The 22387-nt window shown below is 48.8% G+C and overlaps 1 protein-coding gene across 3 annotated transcripts; it reads right to left on the reverse strand.

Annotated features, from left to right (window-relative positions):
* Positions 1–2487: 2487 nt before the first annotated feature.
* On the reverse strand, positions 2488–22243 carry CSTF1 (cleavage stimulation factor subunit 1). Of its 3 annotated transcripts, none has more exons than XM_040436527.1 (6): positions 22155–22243; positions 19298–19532; positions 18202–18479; positions 16346–16543; positions 3927–4317; positions 2488–3514 (listed from the first exon to the last, which is right to left on the reverse strand). In XM_040436527.1, exons 2-6 carry the CDS (start codon positions 19464–19466, stop codon positions 3255–3257), a joined length of 1296 nt encoding a protein of 431 aa, XP_040292461.1. In that variant the 5' UTR covers positions 19467–19532; positions 22155–22243; the 3' UTR covers positions 2488–3254. The 3 variants fall into 3 exon arrangements, with proteins under 3 accessions (XP_040292461.1, XP_040292463.1, XP_040292464.1); XM_040436529.1 differs by having other exon boundaries at positions 22159–22219; XM_040436530.1 differs by having other exon boundaries at positions 19298–19479; positions 22155–22186.
* Between the last annotated feature and the right edge of the window lie 144 nt (positions 22244–22387).

The raw sequence follows: 22387 nt of genomic DNA on the forward strand, positions 1-22387 counted from the left end.
CATCCTCCACCAATTGTGGGGATTTTTTCTGGTAGACAGGCTAGCGGACGCAGTACAGAGGCTACCACTAAGTTTAACTTAAACAGTTTAGTGTTTTATTCACACATAGGGAAAAAGTAAAGTAACAGTTTGCAGTCTTGGCGTTTGTTCACACCATAAAAAAGTCCACAGAACAAAAGCCTTCACCTGGTCAGCAGTTTTAACACCCGCAGTCCACAGCAGGCTTTAGGGCCTGTTTCCCAGCAGGCATCTCTCAGCCCTTTAGCACGGCACAAGTTCTCAGTTCCAAAACACACAGAGACTGACAGCGCTCCACTGTCAGATGGAGGATAATCCGCACCCAGCTGAGACTGCTGGCTGGGTTTTATATAGGCCAATAAAGACCCGGCCTTGAGCCTTGAGCGTGGGGAGCAGTCGCCCACCCAGCACTTTGGCTACTCCCAGTAAGAGCCGTCCCGGATCGTTTTTACAGCCACACTAACAACAATGTCAACCAGCACTAGCTGCCGCTGACATTTTTAAACTACCAGCTCTTACCTCACCGAGGCCAGGAATCATGGTGACACATACCTTCCATCAATGACAGCCCCTTGCACCATCCTACAGCAGTATGCAGACAGCTTCCGCGACTGTCCGCTCAGTGTTTAGCTCCATTAAATGGAGATAAGCTGCAAGCAGGTTTGCGACATCCAAAGTGAACAATTGTGCGCAAGAAACCCTAATGGTTTCTGCCAGGTATTTTGACCATCAATATCCGGCGTGTGACCAGGCCCTGACATTTCTTCTTCAATGCCAGTTCATATTTGAGTTTAAAAGCTGAGTCATGTCTGACAGTCTGGTTGTTGTGGGTTTTTATACTGGCATTGTCAGACAATGCAGATGATGAAATTGCCGCTTATCTGAGGGCATGAAGAGCCACAGAGGAGTAGAACCTGGTCATTTTATTGACCACTTGAATCTCGTTGCATGCAGCCATCAGGCTATACGAAAAACAAAACTAGTTCCTGTATTGACGGCCTCCAATGTGTCAAGTGCAGTTTCCTGTCCCCCATGAGGTGTTATTTTGCGGTTCTCTAAAAATAAAAGAGAAAAAGAGAAACATTCAGCGAAATCAGCAGGATATGTGCAATTTCCTGACAGCTGTCTAGTTCCTGGTGAATGTTGTAGCGTCACCCACCGTCCATAGAAAAGACCATGTGGCAAATTCAAGGGCAACTCCAGTCACTTTTAATTCTGACACTTTAGTCATCTGCAAGTCACACAGTACAAAAACATGGCAAAATAGGTTTTTAAATCCTTTTAGTTTACTTTAAATGTTCCATCATGTCTAAGGAGGTAGCACAGGTAATAAATTGTGCGTACTGTGGGAGGAGTCTTCTGATGAGGTCATCAGCGCCTCCTGCTGCCGAGTAATGTAACTCGTTACCTTAGATCCGGGCTCCAGTTTAGACCCCATCGCACGACTCCATTATTACCTTATTACCAGGGCAGCTTTCATTTCAAGCTCGCTGCCAGACACTGGGGATAATGACGGGGAAGAAGGGGTGGATGAGGCCCGGGGGCTTATCCAGTCCACTTTTAAGAATTACTTAACCTCAAAGAGAAAGAAGTTAATAATGGTCACAAATAACGGGGAAATTCACACGACTGTATCCATTTTGCAAATCGCAGATCTACAAAAATACGGATGCGTTCCATGTGCATACCTCACTTTTTTGCAGGCCCCCTTAATTTGTGGCCCTATAGAAATAAATAGGTCTGCGTGCAAACTGCAAAAAATACGGATTGGACGCCGACCAAAAATACAGTCGTGTGAATGCACCCTAGGTGCGTATGCAAACTGATTTGCCATGGGCGGAGTTATCCTTCTCACCGATATGTGACAACCTGCTCCTTATATACAGTGAGTAACACGCAGCATCCAGCAGAGCGGCGCCCTTGCACACAATGATTATTATGCCTTCAGACTACTGCTTAACCATTTTATTTATAAAAAAAAAAAAAAAAAAAAAAAGAAAATAATCAGGCTTTCAACTGATACAGTCTGTAGGTGCAGCCCCTCAAAAACCCAGCCACAATGGAGGAGACGAGACCTGCCCTGTATACTGAGATCCATGACTGCAACATCTGAATCTGCAGCTCAAAGACCCAGATTAGACCGTTTACGTTAATTAAAGGAACACTCCAGGAAAAACAGACTCTGTGTTAGGCCTCTTTCACACGGGCGTGTGCGCCCCGTTGCCGTATTGCGGACCGCATTAATACACGGGTGCCATTCCGTGGGCATTCCGCATCACGGATGCGGACCCATTCACTTCAATAGGTTCGCAAATCCGGAGATGCAGAACAGAAGCACTGCGTAGTGCTTCCGTGGGGTTTCGTCCCATACTTCCGTTCCGCAAAAAGATAGAACATGTCCTATCTTTTTGCGGAACGGCCATATCGTGGACCCATTCAAGTTAATGGGTCAACGATCCGCTGCGGCTGGCCCACGGACTGTGCTCGTGCATTGCGGCCCGCAGCACGACCACGGGGCACACACGCCCGTGTGAAAGAGGCCTTATAGCTAGTGCAGAGCCTGAAGGGGCGGGGCATGAGTCATGCTCCGCCTACTCAGACACTCTCCAAGACAGAACATAGTGGATTTCAATCATTCCTACCAAAATGTGGCAGGACACATTTCCGCTGACCTCAGCGGGTTAAAAACAGGATCAGAAAGGAATACTGAACCAGCCTTTACTCCGGCCAGTTCTAAAATTCCCACTGTATGTTCGATAGAAAAATAAAAGTTGGGCGCATCGGGAGTTGTCAGAAGCGACGCAGGGAAAATGTCAAAAGAACCTCAGTCTCTTTGTTATGATATGCTTAGCTATGATAATGTCCCGGCATATTTTGGGGATATATTACAACATGGGAATACATGGCAGTGAATACAGAGGAAACATCATGGAACAGGGCGCACGAACAATAGCGCATTTCAAGTCAAGCCGTGGGTGGAGCACGCCATGCGCAATAAATCAGTACACAGGAGTCCATGATGACCGAAGTCCGGCATCCCACACACCGCTCCTCAGGGTTGTACTTCTTGTTTGTTTCAGGGGGGATCCTGGAGACCGGGATTATGCCACTTCCTGACAAACACCAGAATAAAATGCATTCCTCAGATAAAGCAGCGGCAGGTGTGGCTGGAGACGTGACTGGTGGAGGGGCATTACATCCAGGAACATCTGCAATAGTTCTACCTTACTATCATTTTAGTCTGTGGTTGACCGCCGATACCAGAACCTGGCACGGAAATCGTCGCTGCAGGTCATGAATCCAGGGTTGGTAGGAGAATGGACGATGCAGCGGACAATGTTATTGTGTCCTAGGGAGAGGAGATTGCGGCGCTCGGCCGTTCGGGAATCCCAGCAGCACAAGCTGATGGTCCTTTCATCAGGTAGCAGGACATAGTCTTCGGTGTGGTTGAATACGGCCTGGGTCCTGTGCACCTGCCTGCCGCTGAGTCCGGCACCTACACACAGATAAGAGGCAGGTTAGAGGGGTGCAGTCCACTGTCTGAGACCAGCATGGGTTAATAGCGACATCTATTTCATTTACTTCCCTCCATGCGATTTCTGGCTGGTAGATAATCTATACAGTTCTGCCCTCTGCTGGTCACAAGTGGTAATATATTCACACCAAACTCCTAGCAACCATCAGTGAAAAGCGCATTGCACCCGGACTGTAATGCAATTTTCACTGAAGCCCCATTCACTTCTTTTGGGGCCAGGGCTGTGTGAAAAAACTCAGAATATAGAACATGCTGCGATTCTCACGGAACGTAAAACTGATGCGTGAAAAAAATAAAAAAAATAAATAAATAAAAATTACACAACGCTCATGTACACAAGACCCATTGAAATGAGTAGGCTGCTTTTGCTTACCTGTGTACTTGATCAGCATACGGCCAGTAGATATCTCCCACAGCTTTGCCACAGAGTCCTTTCCGTTGGACAGAATGTACTTAGAGTTCTTAGAGAAGATGGCAGAGCACACTTCAGCCCCGTCATGCGCCTTCTCATAGGTGGTGATGCAACGGTTGGAGACCCCATCCCACAGTTTGATGCTGCCATCTTTACTGCAGGAGACGTAAGTATTGGCAGATGGGTTGTAGCTGACAGAGCAGATAGCATCCGTGTGTTGATCTTGGGGATTACAAGAAACAAAGCACTGGAACGTGTTGACATCGTAGAGGCGCAGGGTGGGGTGCTGAGTGCCCACTATGATGAAGTCTCCTGACGGGTGGAAGGAGATGGAGCGCAGCATTTCCGCTTCCTGAGAATCACACAAATGACAAGGTCAGCTTGCAGGATTAAAGAAGCTTCCAACTTAATCTACGCACACTCTCTGTTTGCTGTGCAGCTGATTATAAGGTATTATAAGCTCCCTGATATCAGTCATTTTAGGCTCAGTAGTGGTGATTGCTGCAGTGTTGCATTCTAGTAAGTGTGGTCTTTAATGGAAAGACTACTCCCCCCCCCTCAGAGCTCAGCTAAGCTATTAAAGAGGTTGTCGGAGTTAAAAACCAGCCCTTGTACAAAAGATTCAATACTCACCCCTTCTCTCCCAAATGCTGAGCTCCAGTCCACCCCACCACTGATGTCATCTTTCTGGCTGAAGCAGTGACATTCTGTGCACACAGGTCACTGCTGCAGCCAGTCACTGGCCTCAGCAGCATATGGGAGGACAGTAGCAGAGAGGACTGGTGCTCAAAGCTGGAACACAAAGAGGAGAAAAAGGGGAGAGTATTGATATATATTTTTTTATAATCACACGTTACAGGGGTTGCCTGAGTTCGGACAACCCCTTTAAGGTTGTCACTTCTCAAACTTGCTGGCCACCTCCAATAACCAGCAGAATAGGGAGTGCAGCTCTGCAGTATAATACAGGATGTAACTCAGGATCAATACAGAATTTGGCACATTTTCGGTCTGTCCGTGCACCAGATACAAATCTACGGCGGCTATGATATTTATGTAGATTTTACCTAGAAAATTTATATTAGTTTGGTGTAAATTATATTAAACATGGCATGTGGCGGAAGGCCCCATCCCCTCCCTTTTTCTTTCTTTTTGAAAGTGGCAAAAAAAAAGAAGACAATCAGCAAGTCCCCCCCCCCCCCCCATCATTCAGCATACAATACCCCAGAATGTTAAAATCTTTGCTCATTTGCTGAAAAAGATATATAAAATCTCGCACTGACATGAATAACGAGATTTTTGTGAACTCACTTGCAAAATCTCTTTCTCACTTTATTCATTGGGGGACACAGGACCGTGGGTATAGCTTTCTGCTGCCACTAGGAGGCGACACTAGGCTGAAAGCTGTTATGCTCTCTCCAGGCTGGAGGGGGTATAGCCTGCAGGGGAGGAGCTATCAGTTTGGGCTCCAGCAGTAGGAGAAGCAGAATTAACTGAAAAACAACCAGAACTGCACACTGCCATAAGACAGAACCAAAACCAGGTCCCAACTTGCAAATCAGGACCCCACTTCTCGTATAAAGAAACATTGGGTGGGTGCTGTGTCCCCCAATGAATAAAGCAGGAAAGAGAATTTACAGGTTTACAGTTCACAAAAATCTTGTTTTCTCGCTCATATCATTGGGGGACACAGGACTGTGGGACGTCCTAAAGCAGTCCCCGGGGCGGGAAACAACAACCGTCAAAAACGTACTCCCTCATGGAAGTCGCTACACTGCGACCTGTAAGACTCTGCGGCCGAGAGCAGCATCCGCCGAGGCTAAGGAATGTACTTTGTAAAATTTTGTGAAGGTGTGCAAGGATGACCAAGTCGCTGCCTTACACAATTGAGACGCAGAAGCGTGGTGGAGGTGCACCCAAGAAGCCCCGACCACTCTGGTAGAGTGAGCCCTGATCCTGGGAGGAGGAGCCTTGTCCTTAGAACGATAGGCCTCGACAATGGCCGACCTAATCCACCAAGCAATAGTCACCTTGGAAGCCGCCAAACCTTTACGAGGCCCTTCCGAGATCACGAACAGAGCGTCAGTGCGCCTAAAGGAGGCCACCGCCGACAGGTAGATTTTCAAGGCCCGTACAACGTCTAGACGGTGGAGGGAAACCTCCCGTGGATGAGAAGGCTTAGGGCAAAAGGAAGGCAGAACAATGTCCTCGTTAACGTGAAACACAGAAACAACCTTTGGTAGAAAGGACGGCACTGGGCGGAGCACTACCTTATCTTGATGGAACACCAAGAAGGGCTCCTTGCAGGAAAGAGACGCCAGTTCTGACACCAGACGAATAGACGTAATAGCCACTAAAAACGCAATTTTCCAGGAAAGAGGGAGACCTCTCTCAGAGGTTCGAATGGCGTAACCTGGAGTGAAACCAGAACTAGGTTCAGGTCCCAAGAGTGTAAGTGCGGTCGATAGGGAGGCGTGGTGTGAGCCACCCCCTGCATGAAGGTTTTAACCAGACGCAAGACTGCCAGTGTACCCTGGAAAAAAATGGACAGGGCTGAGACCTGTCCCTTCAGAGAACTAAGAGCCAGTCCTAGTTCTAATCCGGATTGAAGAAAGGCCAGTACAGTAGGCAGGGAAAACTTCCTGGGAGAAAGACCGCGCTGTTCGCAGAAGTGTAGGAAGGACTTCCAAGTTTGATAGTAAATCTTGGAAGACGAAGGCTTCCTCGCTTAATCATTGTCCGAATGACTGCATCAGAAAAACCCCTCTGTTCAATAAGAAGGTTTCAACAGCCACGCCGTTAAATGTAGCGTATCTAAATTCTGATGGAAGACTGGGCCCTGGGAGAGCAGGTCGGCCCTGAGTGGAAGAGGCCAGGGAGCATCCCCCGGAAGAAGAATGAACTCTGAGTACCAAGCTCGTCGAGGCCAGTCTGGGGCGATCAGGATCGTCTGGATGCCCTCCATCCTGATTCTGCGCAGAATCCCAGGTAGAAGCGGTAGGGGTGGGAACACGTAAAGGAACGAGAAGCCTTCCCATAGTGCCAGGAGAGCGTCCACGTCGTACGCCACCGGGTCTCTTGCGCAAGACAAGAAGTACGGGAGCTTGTGATTGAGCCTGGAGGCCATCAAGTCCACTTCCGGGCGACCCCACCGGCGACAGAGAGCCTCGAACACCTCCTGATGGAGGGACCAATCCCCCGGGTCCACCGTCATCCGGCTGAGAAAATCTGCTGTCCAATTGTCCACTCCCGGAATGTAGACTGCCGAAATTACCGGAACATTGGCTTCCGCCAACTGTAGAATCTTCGCAGACTCCTGCATCACCGCATTGCTGTGAGTCCCTCCTTGGTGGTTGATATAGGCCACTGCCGTGGCGTTGTCCGACTGTACTCTGATCGGACGACCCTGCAAGAGGGGGGTCCAATGGCGAAGGGAGAGGTAGATAACCCGGAGTTCCAGTATGTTGATGGACAGTTTGGACTCCGATGGAGACCAAACGCCCTGGACCGTCTGGGCGTGAAGGCTGGCGTCGGTCGTAATGACAGTCCAGGTCACTGGGAGAAAGGATTTCCCCGAAGACAGGTGCACAGTCACTGTCAACCAGCTGAGCGCCGAGCGCACTTGTTGAGATAGACAGATCCTGAGATCCAAAGAGCGCAGGGATTTGTCCCATGAGGAGGAGGCCACCATGAGGCCCAGTACTCGGATACAATTGCGGATAGACGCATTCCTGCGCTGGAGTAGTAGGTTCACCGACCTCTGAATGTCCAGTCTCTTCTCCTATGGTAGGCGTACCACAGCTGTCTCTGAATCTAATGTCATGCCCAGGAATCTGACCTGAGTAGCGGGAGACAGGCAGGACTTTCGCAGATTGAGTATCCACCCGAAGCAAGACAGAGTGCTCATCGGGAGTTGAAGGCTTTCCTTGCATTGAGACGCCGTAGGAGCCCTGATCAAGATGTCGTCTAGATACGGGAGAAGAGTAATGCCTCTGGATCGCAGTAGGCCCAGCAGGGGCGCGAGTACCTTTGTGAATACCCGTGGAGCAGTCGCCAGACCGAACGGTAGAGCGACAAATTAGTAATGGGTCGAATGAATGGCGAACCGAAGTAAACGTTGGTGAACAGTTGCGATGGGAACGTGGAGATAGACATTCAGGATGCCTATCGTAGCCATAAATTCCCCTTTTACCAATGAAGCAACCACGGAACGGAGGGAGTCCATCCTGAATCTCTGAACCCGGAGAAATCTGTTCAATAACTTGAGGTCCAGTACTGGGCGCATATCGCCCTCCTTTTTGGGGACCACAAACAGGTTGGAATAAAAACCTGTAAACCGTTCCCCTAAGGGTACCGTTGCTATCACCCCCCCGTGAGAGAAGGGATTGTACTGCGTAAAAGAATGCCACGACTCGAACAGGATCCCTGGGAGGCTGAGAGGGGAAAAAACGGTTTGGTGGGATAGACTTGAACTCTATTTTGTAGCCCAAGGAAACGACCTCAAGCGTCCATAATATGGGATTGCCAAATTTCCTGAAAAAGAAGGAGACGTCCCCCCACCCGTGGGGGTGGGGACGCACCTTCATGCTGAAGGCTGTTTTCCTGGGGCGAAACGAGGTTGCTGAGCACGTTGACGCCAGGCCTGCTGGGGCTTAAAGGCCGGTCCCTTCCGTTGGTCCTGAGTGGATGGTCCCGCCGTTGAGGTGGGGGCTGGACGGGTGCCCGAGAAGCGGCGAAAGGACTGGTAACGGGAGGAGGAAGCTCTAGAATGAAAAGGACGTTTCACCTTAGGTTGGGGTAGATGAGTGCTTTTCTCACCCGTTGCCTCCGAAATAATCTTGTCCAGTCGGGTCCCAAAGAGTCGTGACCCTGTAAAGGGAAGTCTCAAAAGTGAGCGCTTAGAGGATGGGTCTGCCTTCCAGACCTTGAGCCATAACTCTCGGCAGAGAGATACTGTGAGAGCCGAGGAACGAGCGACCACCTTCCCAGCGTCTAGAGCCGCTTCGCAGAGATATTTCCCTGCTTGAGAAATCTGAAGTGCTAAGGACTGAAGGTCCGCAGGGGGGGGCGGGGGAGAGGTCAGACGCTAGGTCTTGGTTCAAACATAGGGCCCACTCCGAGACCGCCTTGGCTACCCATGCAGAGGCAAATATTGGACGTAAGGCCGAACCACTGGCTGCAAAGATCGACTTGGAGAGTGATTCTATGCGACGGTCTACTGGGTCCTGGAGAGAAGAGCCATCCGCCACTGGAATGGTCGTGTTTTTCGCCAGGCGGGCGACCGGTGGAGAGGTCCATTTTTGAATATAATCTCCTGGAAAGGGATAGAGTAGGTCCAGTCGCTTCGGAACAATGAAGCGTAAACCTGGTTGTTCCCAAGCTTTTGCGATAACCACGGAAAAGTCGTCGTGTAAAGGGAAAGACTTAGGTGTCTGTCTCGAACTGAGAAATGACACCCCCTGGTGGCTAGTGGAGGGAAGGTCCTCCTGAACCTGAAAGGTGTCACGAATAGCAGATATCAGGCTATCAACCATGGACGCAATCTGAGAAGAATGCTCCGGGTCTATTTCTGCGTCCGAATCCCCAATCTCACCCTCTGACAGTGCGTCACCTAAGAGGGAGGACGTCTGCGAATGGGAGCCAGGAGGAGGGGGGGATGCAGAGGCGTCAGAAGAGGAACGGTGGCCTGCTCTGGGACGCTTACTAGGAAGTCTGCCTCTGGTTTGTACGGCCTGCGGCGGTGTGGACTGCACCGGTGGCAGTTTCTCAACCAAATGACCCAGTAAGGAAAGGGTGGAATGGGAGATTTTAGAGAGGTCTTCCACTGCCCGGGACAGGGACCTTGCCCAGTCGGGTACCCCATAGCCAGGATGGTCTTGTGCCTCTGTGGGCTGCTGAAGAATAGGGGGATGGCTCTGTGCAGGCGCATGGCATGCAGAGCATAGTGATATAGTGACTGGCCACGAGGGAATTTTACTGAGCATGAAGTGCAGGCATAGTAGGTGGTCCTGCAGGAAGCCTGAGGGGAAGCATTGGCTGGGTCAGACAATGTGGCCTGTTTCTATGCTGGAGGGGGTAGCGATCTCCTACCAGAGTATGGCGGTCCCAGTCCTGTGTCTCACCCTGTAACGCTTGTCGGAAGGAAGAGGAAGCTGTGCTGAGGCGGGAGAATAAGCCCCGCCCCCTCCGATTCTTGTGAATGAAGGCAGAGTGGGTGATTTGAATAAGCCACGCCCCCGCCACGCTCCGGTCTTCGTCGGGCGGCGCATGCGGCCGAGTAAAGATATGATGGTGGCTGAATCTGTTTAATCCTCTATATAGTGGACGCATGAAGGAGATGGTAGTGCCTCTGGCGATATGCGCCCTACTGTAACCGGTGCCGCTAAGTGATCTGCACCCGTACTGAAAGGGGTGCCGAATAGCGCTATCCTGTCTGTGTCTGAGCTATACAGGCAGTTCTTACCGCCTCTTGGCTTAGTTTTTGATCTGATATGCATTGTTAGTTGTGAGACCTTATATCAGGGAGCAGAAACCTTCGGGACTCCAGCTGCTGTGAAACTAAAACTTCCAGCATGCGTTCTTACTGATTGTTCTTTTACCTCCCATAGAAGTGAAAAGAGTATTCTGGGAGTTGTAGTTTCAGAATAGCTTGGTGCCGGAGGCTGCTGATCCCTGCCTTATTTAGATGTGATACGTCTTTCCAAATCATGTCCAGTCAACTGAATTTACAACAGGTGGACTCCAGTCAAGGCGTAGAAACATCTCAAAGATACTGAAGAGAAATGGGAGGCTCCTAAAGTGTCATAGCAAAGGGTCTGAATACTTAGGTCTGTGCCAATTTTTTGCTTTTCCTTTTTAATAAATTTGCAAACGTTTCTAAACTTCCTTATTATGGAGTATTGAGTGCAGAAAGATGGGGAAAAACTTGAATTTTGTTATTATTTTAGCACAAGGCCACAACATAAGAAATTATCTATATACCTAGGTTGCAGTATCTGGTATATAAGCTAGGTGGCAACATTCTACATAGGCCTCATGTATTCGGACAAAAGAATTATTTGGCTTCCCGCCCAAAAGCAACACTAATTGCTTCCATATGGATACTATAAGGATACATAGGTCTTTGTTAAAACATCTGTCCAATACTTTTATGTCAACGAATACAACAGTATTATGGGAGTGATCACCTTTTTTGGCTCACCAGCAAAAATCATACTGCAAGGTTTCAGAGGACAGAGGTTCCTTCTTCAGGCAATTTTACAAATTAAAGACCGATACAACATGCACAACGTTAAAGGGTCCTTTACATGGGCCGAGAATCCGCCAGATAATTGCTAACGAGCGTTCATGGGAACACTTGTTAACGATTATCTGCCGTGTAAAGGTGACGCAGATTACCCGATGAACAAACAAAACGATAGTTGGTCGGATAATTTAATCTTTTGTGCAGGCACCTAAATTATTGTGCCATCTAAACCTGCTCTGCTGCCGCCAAACGAGTCTGTATGGGGAAGAGCGATGGCATTAGCGATCAGTCCTCCCCATACTGTGAAACGCTTCCTTCACGAGAATCACCTGCTAAATGGTCCTGCCTAAAGGGAGCTTTCGAGGATGTTACTACAACACACATGGGGAGATGCAGAATTAAGATGGAGCAGTAAACGGTGGTTGTGTTATAACTAGACAAGGTCAGAAGAGCTGATGAGTATGTAGATTAGGGATTGGGAGCTAAACTGAGGGAGGTGTGAAATTTGGCCCTGTTTATTGCTCTATCTTGATTACGCATGTTCCCATGTACATGTTTTGTCCTATTATGGAGGGTTTACACTGCCCTATAGTTGGACAGATTATCAGGGACTAACCTTCCTGCAAACACTTGTTCCCAACAATCTGCCTGTCTAAAGGAGCAGATCACCCGATGAACAAGTGAAGCTCTCTATAGCACATCGGTACAGGAGTCGCTATAAGCTCTCTATAGCACATCGGTACAGGAGTCGCTATAAGCTCTCTATAGCACATCGGTACAGGAGTCGCTCTAGGCTCTCTATAGCACATCGGTACAGGAGTCGCTCTAAGCTCTCTATAGCACATCGGTACAGGAGTCGCTCTAGGCTCTCTATAGCACATCGGTACAGGAGTCGCTCTAGGCTCTCTATAGCACATCGGTACAGGAGTCGCTCTAAGCTCTCTATAGCACATCGGTACAGGAGTCGCTCTAGGCTCTCGATAGCACATCGGTACAGGAGTCGCTCTAGGCTCTCTATAGCACATCGGTACAGGAGTCGCTCTAGGCTCTCGATAGCACATCGGTACAGGAGTCGCTCTAGGCTCTCTATAGCACATCGGTACAGGAGTCGCTCTAGGCTCTCTATAGCACATCGGTACAGGAGTCGCTCTAAGCTCTCTAGCACATCGGTACAGGAGTCGCTCTAGGCTCTCTATAGCACATCGGTACAGGAGTCGCTCTAGGCTCTCTATAGCACATCGGTACAAGAGTCGCTCTAGGCTCTCTATAGCACATCGGTACAGGAGTCGCTCTAGGCTCTCTATAGCACATCGGTACAGGAGTCGCTCTAGGCTCTCTATAGCACATCGGTACAGGAGTCGCTCTAGGCTCTCTATAGCACATCGGTACAGGAGTCGCTCTAGGCTCTCCATAGCACATCGGTACAGGAGTCGCTCTAGGCTCTCCATAGCACATCGGTACAGGAGTCGCTCTAGGCTCTCCATAGCACATCGGTACAGGAGTCGCTCTAGGCTCTCCATAGCACATCGGTACAGGAGTCGCTCTAGGCTCTCCATAGCACATCGGTACAGGAGTCGCTCTAGGTTCTCCATAGCACATCGGTACAGGAGTCGCTATAGGCTCTTGATAGCACATCGGTACAGGAGTCGCAATGTGCTATAGAGAGCCTTGAGCCTGCTCCGATCAGTTAAATCCTTGCATAGCACATCTGTACAGGGTAAGGATGTGCTGTGCCAGAATTTAGCCAAGCTTGAGGGGCGCACAGGCATAAGCAGCGATCTGTGCTCCGTGCTATGCAGTGTTCCCTGCGGCCCCAAGTGAAATCCGTACACCAGTACAGCACTGACATGTTGGCACTGTACTAGAATAATGATTTTAAGACGCGATAGCACCTAGGAATTTGGGTGCCTATTTGAGTAGGTGAACTGTATTACTCATTATTAAAGTATATTTAGAACATTTTAAAAGAAGGTTTGAGAAAAGTTTAGTTACTCTTTAAAACATGTCATACTACTATTAGATTGATAAAGGGATAACTCCCAGGACTTTTCTATAATAAAGAAAAACTTCTGGCAGTGGGTCAGAAGAAGATTCAAATACCATCATGAGTTACGTCTTCTCCCTAGAAGGAATTTTAAAGCGGTTGCCTCACTTCAGCAAATAGCATTTATCATGTAGAGAACATTAATACAAGTCACTTACTAATGTATTGACCATATTGCTTTCTTTTCTGTCTGGATTCATTTTTCCATCACATTATACACTGCTCGTTTCCAAGGTTATGATCACCCTGCAGTCCAGCATCGGTGGCCATGCTTGCACACTATAGAAAAAAACACCAGCCTATGTGCCGATGGATGGCAGGGTGGTCGCAAGCATGGAAACAAGAAGTGTATAAGGTCATGGAAAAATGAATCAAGCCAGCAAAGGAGGCAATATGGACAATCGAAATACATTATTAAGTGCCTTGTGTTAACTTTCCCTATATGATAAATGCCATTTATTCAAGTGAGACAACCCATTTAAGATTTGGAGCATTACAGACAAAATGGTTAGAGCCCTGCTTCAGGGATCATACTCCCATTGTCGCAGGCAGATGAAGGCATCATGACATGTTTGGTCACATGTCCTCAGTCTGCAGCTATACTTTTTTTTTTTTTTTTACAGCACATGGCTCAACTTAAATACTTCTTTCAAATAATTGGTTAAATTATGCCTCCTTTCGGTCACTTTGATATAGGGGATATATAGTGGGCTAGTGGTGGCGATTCTCCTGTAACTGAGGCTGACATTAGATACAGCCTCCTGACATGTACTTCAGATCTGATAAAACCCAGCAACTCTTGCAGTTAGGCTACTTTCACACTCGCGTTTGGATCCGTCATGGATCTGCACAGACGGATCCGTTTGTATCATCTTTAACATAGCCAAGACGGATCCGTATTGAACACCATTGAAAGTCAATGGAGGACGGATCCGTTTTCTATTGTGTCATAGAAAACGGATCCGTCCCCATTGACTTACATTGTGTGTCAGAACGGATCCGTTTGGCTCAGTTTCGTCAGACGGACACCAAAGCGGAATGGAGACGGAACGGAGGCAAACTGATCTGTTTTGGAATGCTTGTGAGAGCGCTGAACGAATCTCACAAACGGAAAGCCAAAACGCCAGTGTGAAAGTAGCCTAAACAAGACACAGTAATCACATAATTGCTGTGACCGGAGAAGAAAGCAGGATTGAGCACAATGGGGAAGTGACGGTAAACAGCGTCAGCCTTCTCAATGGGGATTCCGCTGTCAATGGCCTCTTTGATCCCACAGCTGCACGATCTCCGTTAAGCTGCTCAGATACAACCTTGCAGAGTCAAATGAGTTTTCCAAAACTTTTTTTTTACTGATTGGCGTGGGTCCAACTCCAGGGATCCCCGACAATCAGCTGTTTGAGAAGGCACCGGCGCTCCTGAGTGCTGCGGCCTTCTCCGTGTTTACTAAGCACAGCGCTGTACAATGTACAGCAGCTGTGCTTGGTATTGCGCTTAGCCCCATTCACTTCTATGGAGCTGAGCTGCTCCTAGTGTGTCGTCACTGGCTTAGGAAAAGATGAGATAAGGCTGTGGTGTTGGGCCCCCACCAATCAGATATTGATGACCTATCTGGAGGATAGGTCATCTGTAAAATAAATCTCAGAAAACCCCTTTAAATGTAGTCCACCTGACATATAAAAAGGCCTGTGGTGGTCTGCAAGTAGTTAAGGAAGTAATACCATTAATTAACATTAAAGGGGTTCTGCAGTTTGTTTAAACTGATGATCTATCCTCTGGATAGATCATCAGCATCTGATCGGCGGGGGTCCGACACCCGGGACCCCCTCGATCAGCTGTTTGAGAAGGCAGCGGCGCTCCAGCAGCGCCGCGGCCTTCTCACTGTTTACTGCAGGCTCAGCGATGTCAAGACTAGTATCAATGGCCTGATCGGGGCTAAGCTCCATTCAAATGAACAGAGCTTAGCCCCGCCCAGGTCATTGATACTAGACGTGACGTCACTGGGCCTGCGGTAAAAAGCAAGAAGGCTGTGGCGCTACTGCCTGCTCCGCTGCCTTCTTAAACAGCTGATCGGCAGGGGTCTCGGGTGTCGGACCCCTGCTGATCAGATGCTGATGATCTATCCAGAGGATAGAGCATCAGTCTAAAAAAAACTGACGAACCCCTTTAAATTAGTATTTGTTTTAGTGGGGTTGTCTCATTGGCGGGTCATTTACTCTGATTACTTTGGCTATTGTAATCAGGAGAGGACGCCAGGTGATCAGATAGTAGATATGATGGAAACAGCCACTAGCCGTGTGCTTGACTTTTACATAAGCTGTGCTATTTAAAGAAAACAAATGAGATGTTATCACAGGGCATGTCACTTATCTTCACTAGATACTCATCCAGACACAGTGTGACCCATTTTATTGTCTGTGAGTGGAGCGTTCCTTTAAAAGGGGTTGTCCGGGTTCAGAGCTGAACCCGGACATACCCTTATTTTCACCCAGACAGCCCACCTGAGGCTAAATCGCGCAGGGCACGGGCTCTTTTGTTTTCAATAACACACTGCCGGGCGATAACTTCCGCCCGGCAGTATGTTCGGTGACGTCACCGGCACTGAGGGGCGGGCTTTAGCTCTGCCCTGCCCGTTTTACTGGCTAGGGCAGAGCTAAATCCCGCCCATCAGTGCCGGTGACGTCACCGGGGTTCCTGGCAGCCCCATGGAGAGCCCCGCTACGTCACCGGATCTTCAAAAAATGCCTTTGCCCTGCGCAATTTAGCGCAGGGCAAAGGAGAGCATTGAAGCATGAACTGCTCCGATGCTCATGTCAGGGAGGCTGCCTGGGTGAAAATGGAGGGATGTCCGCGTTCAGCTCTGAACCCGGACAACCCCTTTAAGGATGTCTGTATGGGTGCAGTCTGTCCGTGGGAGCCGCATGTGGATTTTTGCCAATGACAGGGCCGTACCTGTACTTTCCACCAGAAACAATAGCAAATATGGGTGCGGCCCAGCAATTGGTGGAAATACGCATGCGATTCCCACAGACTGCACTGTGTATGGGTACCTTGAAGTGTTCTATTACATGGGCAAGTTACTGCAGAGTCACTGACCTGGATGTACTTGAAGGCTCGCTTGGCTGATGGTTTTGAGTAGTCGAAGAGCTTCAAGCTGTAGTCTTTGGAGCCAGAGGCCAGGATCTGCTCGGTGGGATGGAATGCCAAACATGTGACTTCATCAACATGGTCATACAGGGTGCGGATGACAGGGTGGTTCTCCATGTTCTGCTGTGCGGTCTCGTTCATCATGACCTGAGAGATGAATGAGGGAGAAAAAGACTTGGGTAGAATCAATCATCAGAAAAGCCAAGAGGTACAGTAAAATGGCTATTGCAATATAGCTGAGGGTTCACAATGCTCTGCAGCACTGCTCTCCCTGGTTGAGATCAACTGCAGTAAAGACTGACACACAGGAAGGGCTGTAGAGCACAGTGGGTATGTAAGAATACATTATTTTCTTTTACCCTCCAGGATACGTGGAAAACTAACAAACCACAATGGGTCCAGTCACTCAGTATCCAAGCTTCACACAACAGGGGCTTTTAGTTTGAGTTATGCTAAGTGAAAATGTCCCTTAAAAGGGGTTGTCTTTAAGGCTGGGTTCAGACCTGAGCGTATTTGATATGTGCGTTTAACGCGCGTTTTTGTGCACATTTTTTGCAATAGTAAACGCGCGTTTGACGCGCGTTTGTGTGATTGACTGCAGTGTCCTATGGCCACAAACGCGCGTCAAAACGCCCCAAAGAAGCTCAAGAACTTGTTTGAGCGTAGGGCGTTTTTCAGCGCGTTCAAACGCGCTGTAAAACGCTCAAGTGAGAACCAGGGCCATAGGGAAGCATTGGTTTTCATGTGTTGAGCGTTTTACAGCGCGTTTGAACGCGCTGTAAAACGCTCAAGTGTGAACCCAGCCTAAGGGAGTTATTTTTATTAATGGGCTATCCTCAGGATAGGTCATCAATATTAGATCGACAGGGGGCCAACACCCAGCACCCCCGCCGATCAGCTGGTTAAAGGGAACCTGTCAATGGCAAAAACCACCCCAAACCGCCAGCAGTACCTTCAAGTAGCTGGCAGTGCGTTTCTAATGATGATTTTCTTCCTGCAGTCAGATGCGGTAAAAAACGTTCTTTCATCCCCTGAGCACGCTGTTTTAGAGTCACGCTTCAGGTCAAGGTAACCGTGCCTCCTTCCCTGTCCCTTCGCCTGTGACTGACAGACGGCTGTTCGGCAAAGCCAGCCGAACTCTCTGCATAAGCGCTGTCAGTCACAGGCGAAGGGGCAAGGAAGGGGGCGCGGTTACTTTGACTTGAAGCAAGGAGGCCGCTGCCCCTTGACTTCAAGCAAGACTCGAAAATAGCGCGCTCAGGGGATAAAAGATCGTTTTTTCCTGCTTTTACCGCATCTGACTGCAGGAAGAAAATCATCATTAGAAGCACACTGCCGGCTACTTGAAGGTACTACTGCTGGTGGTTTGGGGTGGTTTTTGCCGCTGACAGGTTCCCTTTAAAAAGAAGGTGCCCACTGTGCCAGCGCATTGTTTACTTGCTCTCCATCGCAACAGCAGAGACGAGCAGGTGTAACTACATCATTCACTTCATACACTTGAATAGGAACGAGCCATCCCATTGAAGTGAATGGGACAGCTTCTTGTAATTACACCTGCTCATCGCTGCTGTTGCAATGGAGAGCAAGTAAACAATGAAGGCAAGGCTGCGCTGGCACGGTGTGCACCTTATCTTTAACCAGCTGATCAGTGGGGGTTCCAGATGTCGGCCACCTTGCCAATCTGATATTGAAGACCTATCCTGAGAATAGACCATCAATAAAAATGCCTTAGACAACCCCTCTAATTGTCTATACGTTGTCCCACTGTAGTGAATGGGTAGCGGCTACATGGAGGGGAAACGTACCTCTATTGGCATAGCGCTCTTGGCCAGCATGCGCTCCGTGTCCAGGATCTTTATGGAGGCGTCAGCAGAGCCAGTTGCAATCAGCTGTCCATCCCTGCTGTAGGTGGCTACACGACAGGGGCCCTTGTGTGAGGTTACGTAACAGGTCTCATACTCCGAGGCCTCCGGAGACATAGTCTGAACATCGGCATCAAACTCAAGGTCGATTCCAGTGCCAGGAGCCACAGTATCAGAGCGACCAATGGCATACTGGACTGCACTGTCATCGTTCTCCATGCCTAGAGACCAATTAATAAAAGGTTAAAGGGGGTTTATGGAATTTTTATAGAAAAATAAAATAAATCTGGGACTTTGTCTTTTTTCATGATTTCGGCTTGCTGTAAGTGAATGGGAACAGTCATTGTTAACCTTTATAAACTGAAAGCTTATTCACAAATAAGCCACTTTTGGCTACAACTTTACACACTAAATACAGCAGCAAGTCTCACAAGTCTCCCTTCTGCCCCACTGATCAGACATGCAAAAGACATGTTTTCAGCCTCCGGATATTCCCGTTCATTGACAGCAGGCAGAGAACTTCATAATGTCTATTACAAAGTTGCAGAACTTTTCATTATAAAAGAATTATGCTTTATTTTGCATAGGAATGCACTGGCCCTTTAAAGGTTTGTTCACCTCTTGAAGGTGTTTGGGCAGACCCCCTGTCCTGGCCAGACCTGCAAAGGGAAGCATACTTACCTGCTGGGTCCCGGACCCTTCACTGCCCAGCCACTGCTGGATTGCTCAGGTTCTGAGCTGTCAACATCCGCTTTGACGCCGCTGCAGAAAATAACTGGCCGCAGTGGTGACCCGTCTCCCCTGCGTCACGTGACCAACTGATATGACGCAAGGAGGATAGGTCACCTCGGCGGCCAGTCATCGGCTGCAGCAGCGGCAAACCAAATGCTTCCTTTTGAAGGTGTCACCCAAAAAAGTCTGGACGATGGAAGTACAAATGAGAACCACATAACTACTGCAGCAATAAGGAGAGTTGTGTGGCCACCTCCTGTCCCTACACCTCCATGGTTTGTACCCTTCTGTGGATTCCTCCACTCACCCACTTTGATGAGGTGCAGCAGCTGTTCGGACGGGGCGCAAACAGTGTTCATCTTGATCTCGCTGACAAGGCCATTGGCAAGGTTTATGTAGCCGTCGTACAGCAGCTGGCTGATGATGAGCTTGTAGAGCTGGTGGCGATCCTTCAGCGTTACCTTATACCTATACATTGTGCCGGAGCTGCTGCGACAGGACGAACCACAAAAAGATGGAAACTCGGGTCAAACACGGATCAACTAGAACAGAGAAGAGAAGCACAGGGTCAGCCTCTTGCCTATTACGTATACACCACGCCAACTTCTAAACCCCTTAAAGGGGTTCTCCGGTAATAATGACATTTTACTACGTGCCAGCCCCACTAAGCTAAGGATTTATACCTGCTGCCCACCGTTCTGGCATCTCCATGTTCCAATGGCGCAGCACGGATATGGTCACATGCTCTGCTGCAGCCAATGACTGGCTTCAGCAGTGACCGAACTGTGGTCACAAGCAGTGAATGTGCTAGAGAATTCCACCTAAGCACCTACGCTCCGTGCTGGCCTCCCTATAGGACGCAGCCAGACTGGAATACCTACTGCACAGACGCTGGTTTCACTCGTAGCGGATTGCTCCTGGGACGCCGAGAACGCTGGCAGAAGATATTGCTATTCCATTGCCAAAATACGGAGGAGGCGCTGAGCGAGCATGACCTCAGCATAGTAACACGCTGAGAGTGGTGAGTGCATTTAACAATATCCAATACTGATGCCAACAGCAATAATGAGCTGAACAAGCGACATGGCCCATCTCACACGTTGGTGGCATATCGCTAGAACGTGGATGGTGGTCAACCATTAATGGGTTTAACACCATAACTTAAATGGGTTTATAGAGGTTTTTAGACTGATGACCTATCCTCAGTACCTGATTGGTGGGGGGCCGACACCACGGCCCTCTCACAGCTCACCAAGCAGAGGACCATACATTGTATAGCAGCCGTGCTTGGCATCGCGCTCAGCCCTATTGAAGTGAATGGGGCGAGATACCAAGCATGACCGCTACACAACATATGGCAGGCACTGTGCTTGGCATAAAGAGACCGCAGCTCTTGTCTGAATGTTGTGGCCCCTTCAAAATTCTAATTGAAGGTTGTGCCAGGAGTCAGACCCCCACCCATCATATACAGGTGACCTAACTTCAGGATAGGTCATAATTATTTAAAGGGGTATTAATTTCCGTCTATCTCCATCGCTCCCCATAGAAATAAAGCGGTGCGCTTTTCAGAATCAGCCCCACCATCCATTTTAGGGGGACTACATGGGGTACAGAGCCCCCATTCTCCTACTCAGTAGGGGTCCCAGCGGAAGGACACCCACCGTCCTGACAGTTATCCCCTATCCTGTGGATAGGGGGTATAACTTTATAGAACAGGAATAATCATTTAAAAACCTCTTTTAAGGGGACGTTCACTTTTCACAAGTTTCAACAGACTACTGGCGTATTGGCATGTCAGTGATTCGTCCACATGCCCCACATCTGTCCACTTCACTGGAGCTGAGCTGCGAAACTAGGCACAATCCATGGACGGGTGCGACGCTGTTTCTGGAATGAAGTGGCCAGGTTTCTCAAATCCCAGACAACCCCTTGATGAAGGGGGAAAAAAAATAACAGACAGACCACGGCGCGGATGGTGCGTTATGTCCGTTTTTTACTGATCCATTGCATAGAAAATAAATTAATTTTAAAGGGAACCTGTCACCAGGATTTTGTGTATAGAGCTGAGGACATGGGTTGCTAGATGGCCGCTAGCACATCCGCAATACCCAGTCCCCATAGCTCTGTGTGCTTTTATTGTGTAAAAAAAACCGATTTGATACATATGAAAATTAACCTGAGATAAGTCCAGCATGAAGGAGCCCAGCACCACCCCGCATCCTCCTTGCTCCCGGCATCACAAAACTAGAGCGCCGTAATCTCGCGATGCGCGAGCTAGCACAGGGAAGGAACACTATGACTACACTGCGCATCGCGAGATTACGGCACTCTAGCTTTCTGACGTCGGGGAGCAAGGAGGAGATTCGGAGGATGCGGGGTGGTGCTGGCCTCCTTCACGCTGGACTCATCTCAGGTTAATTTGCATATCTATCAAATCGGGTTTTTCACACAATAAAAGCACACAGAGCTATGGGGACTGGGTATTGTGGATGTGCTAGCGGCCATCTAGCAACCCATGTCCTCAGCTCTATACACAAAATCCGGTGACAGGTTCCCTTTAAACTCAGACCTGGGGATGCCAAACAGATACAAATGTGTGAAGAAGCCCTAAACCTGCATAAGACAAGTAACTGCAAATACAAGGGGGAGAGTTAGCAAAACGGGTGCAAAGTAGAACTGGCTGTTGCCCAAAGCAACCAATCAGATTCCACCTTTCATTTTTCTGAGCTACTTTGAAACATGAAAGGTGGAATCTGTTTGGTTGCTAGGAGACAGAGTTCTCTCCCAGTATCTTCACGCATTTTGCACCAGTTTGGAGATTGTAAGCTCTTGCGGGCAGGGTGCTCTCCCCCTCTGTTAATAGTGTCTTGTATTTTTATATGACGTATGTGACACCAATGTCAACCAATCCCATGCCGCTTCCTATTTTCCCAGTGCAGTACAGAAAATAAAAGCTTCAGGCTGATTGGTTGCCATGGGAAACAAGGGACCCTCTCAAGTTATTTCTGACCCATGAGGTCCAAGAAGCTTCTCCAGGAAGCCATCTTTAGAGAGGACTATACTAGGGGCAGTTTCCCGTCAAACCCGATGAAACTGCAGCCTCCACGTCACGTGAATATCAGTTCTAATTCAGACGTGCTATGAAAGAGTTTAGGTGCACTTACGTACAGCCGAGTTGCCGCTAGGAACCGTGAATACAGTTTTACGTCACCAACGAGCGCCGGTCCTTCGGTAATGACGTCACTGACTCCCCACAACCTCCAGGTTTCTTAGTGCGCAGGCGCTTCTGCTCCTCTCCGCCCTGCATCATGACGTTCTGCGTCAAAACTTCAACGGTTAAATTCGCAGTCAACCAATCGTCTTCGAGCGCTTACTAAGCTGCAGCCAATCAGCGTCG

Source organism: Bufo bufo, chromosome 6, assembly GCF_905171765.1.
Source record: "Bufo bufo chromosome 6, aBufBuf1.1, whole genome shotgun sequence".
Lineage (NCBI taxonomy): Eukaryota > Metazoa > Chordata > Amphibia > Anura > Bufonidae > Bufo > Bufo bufo.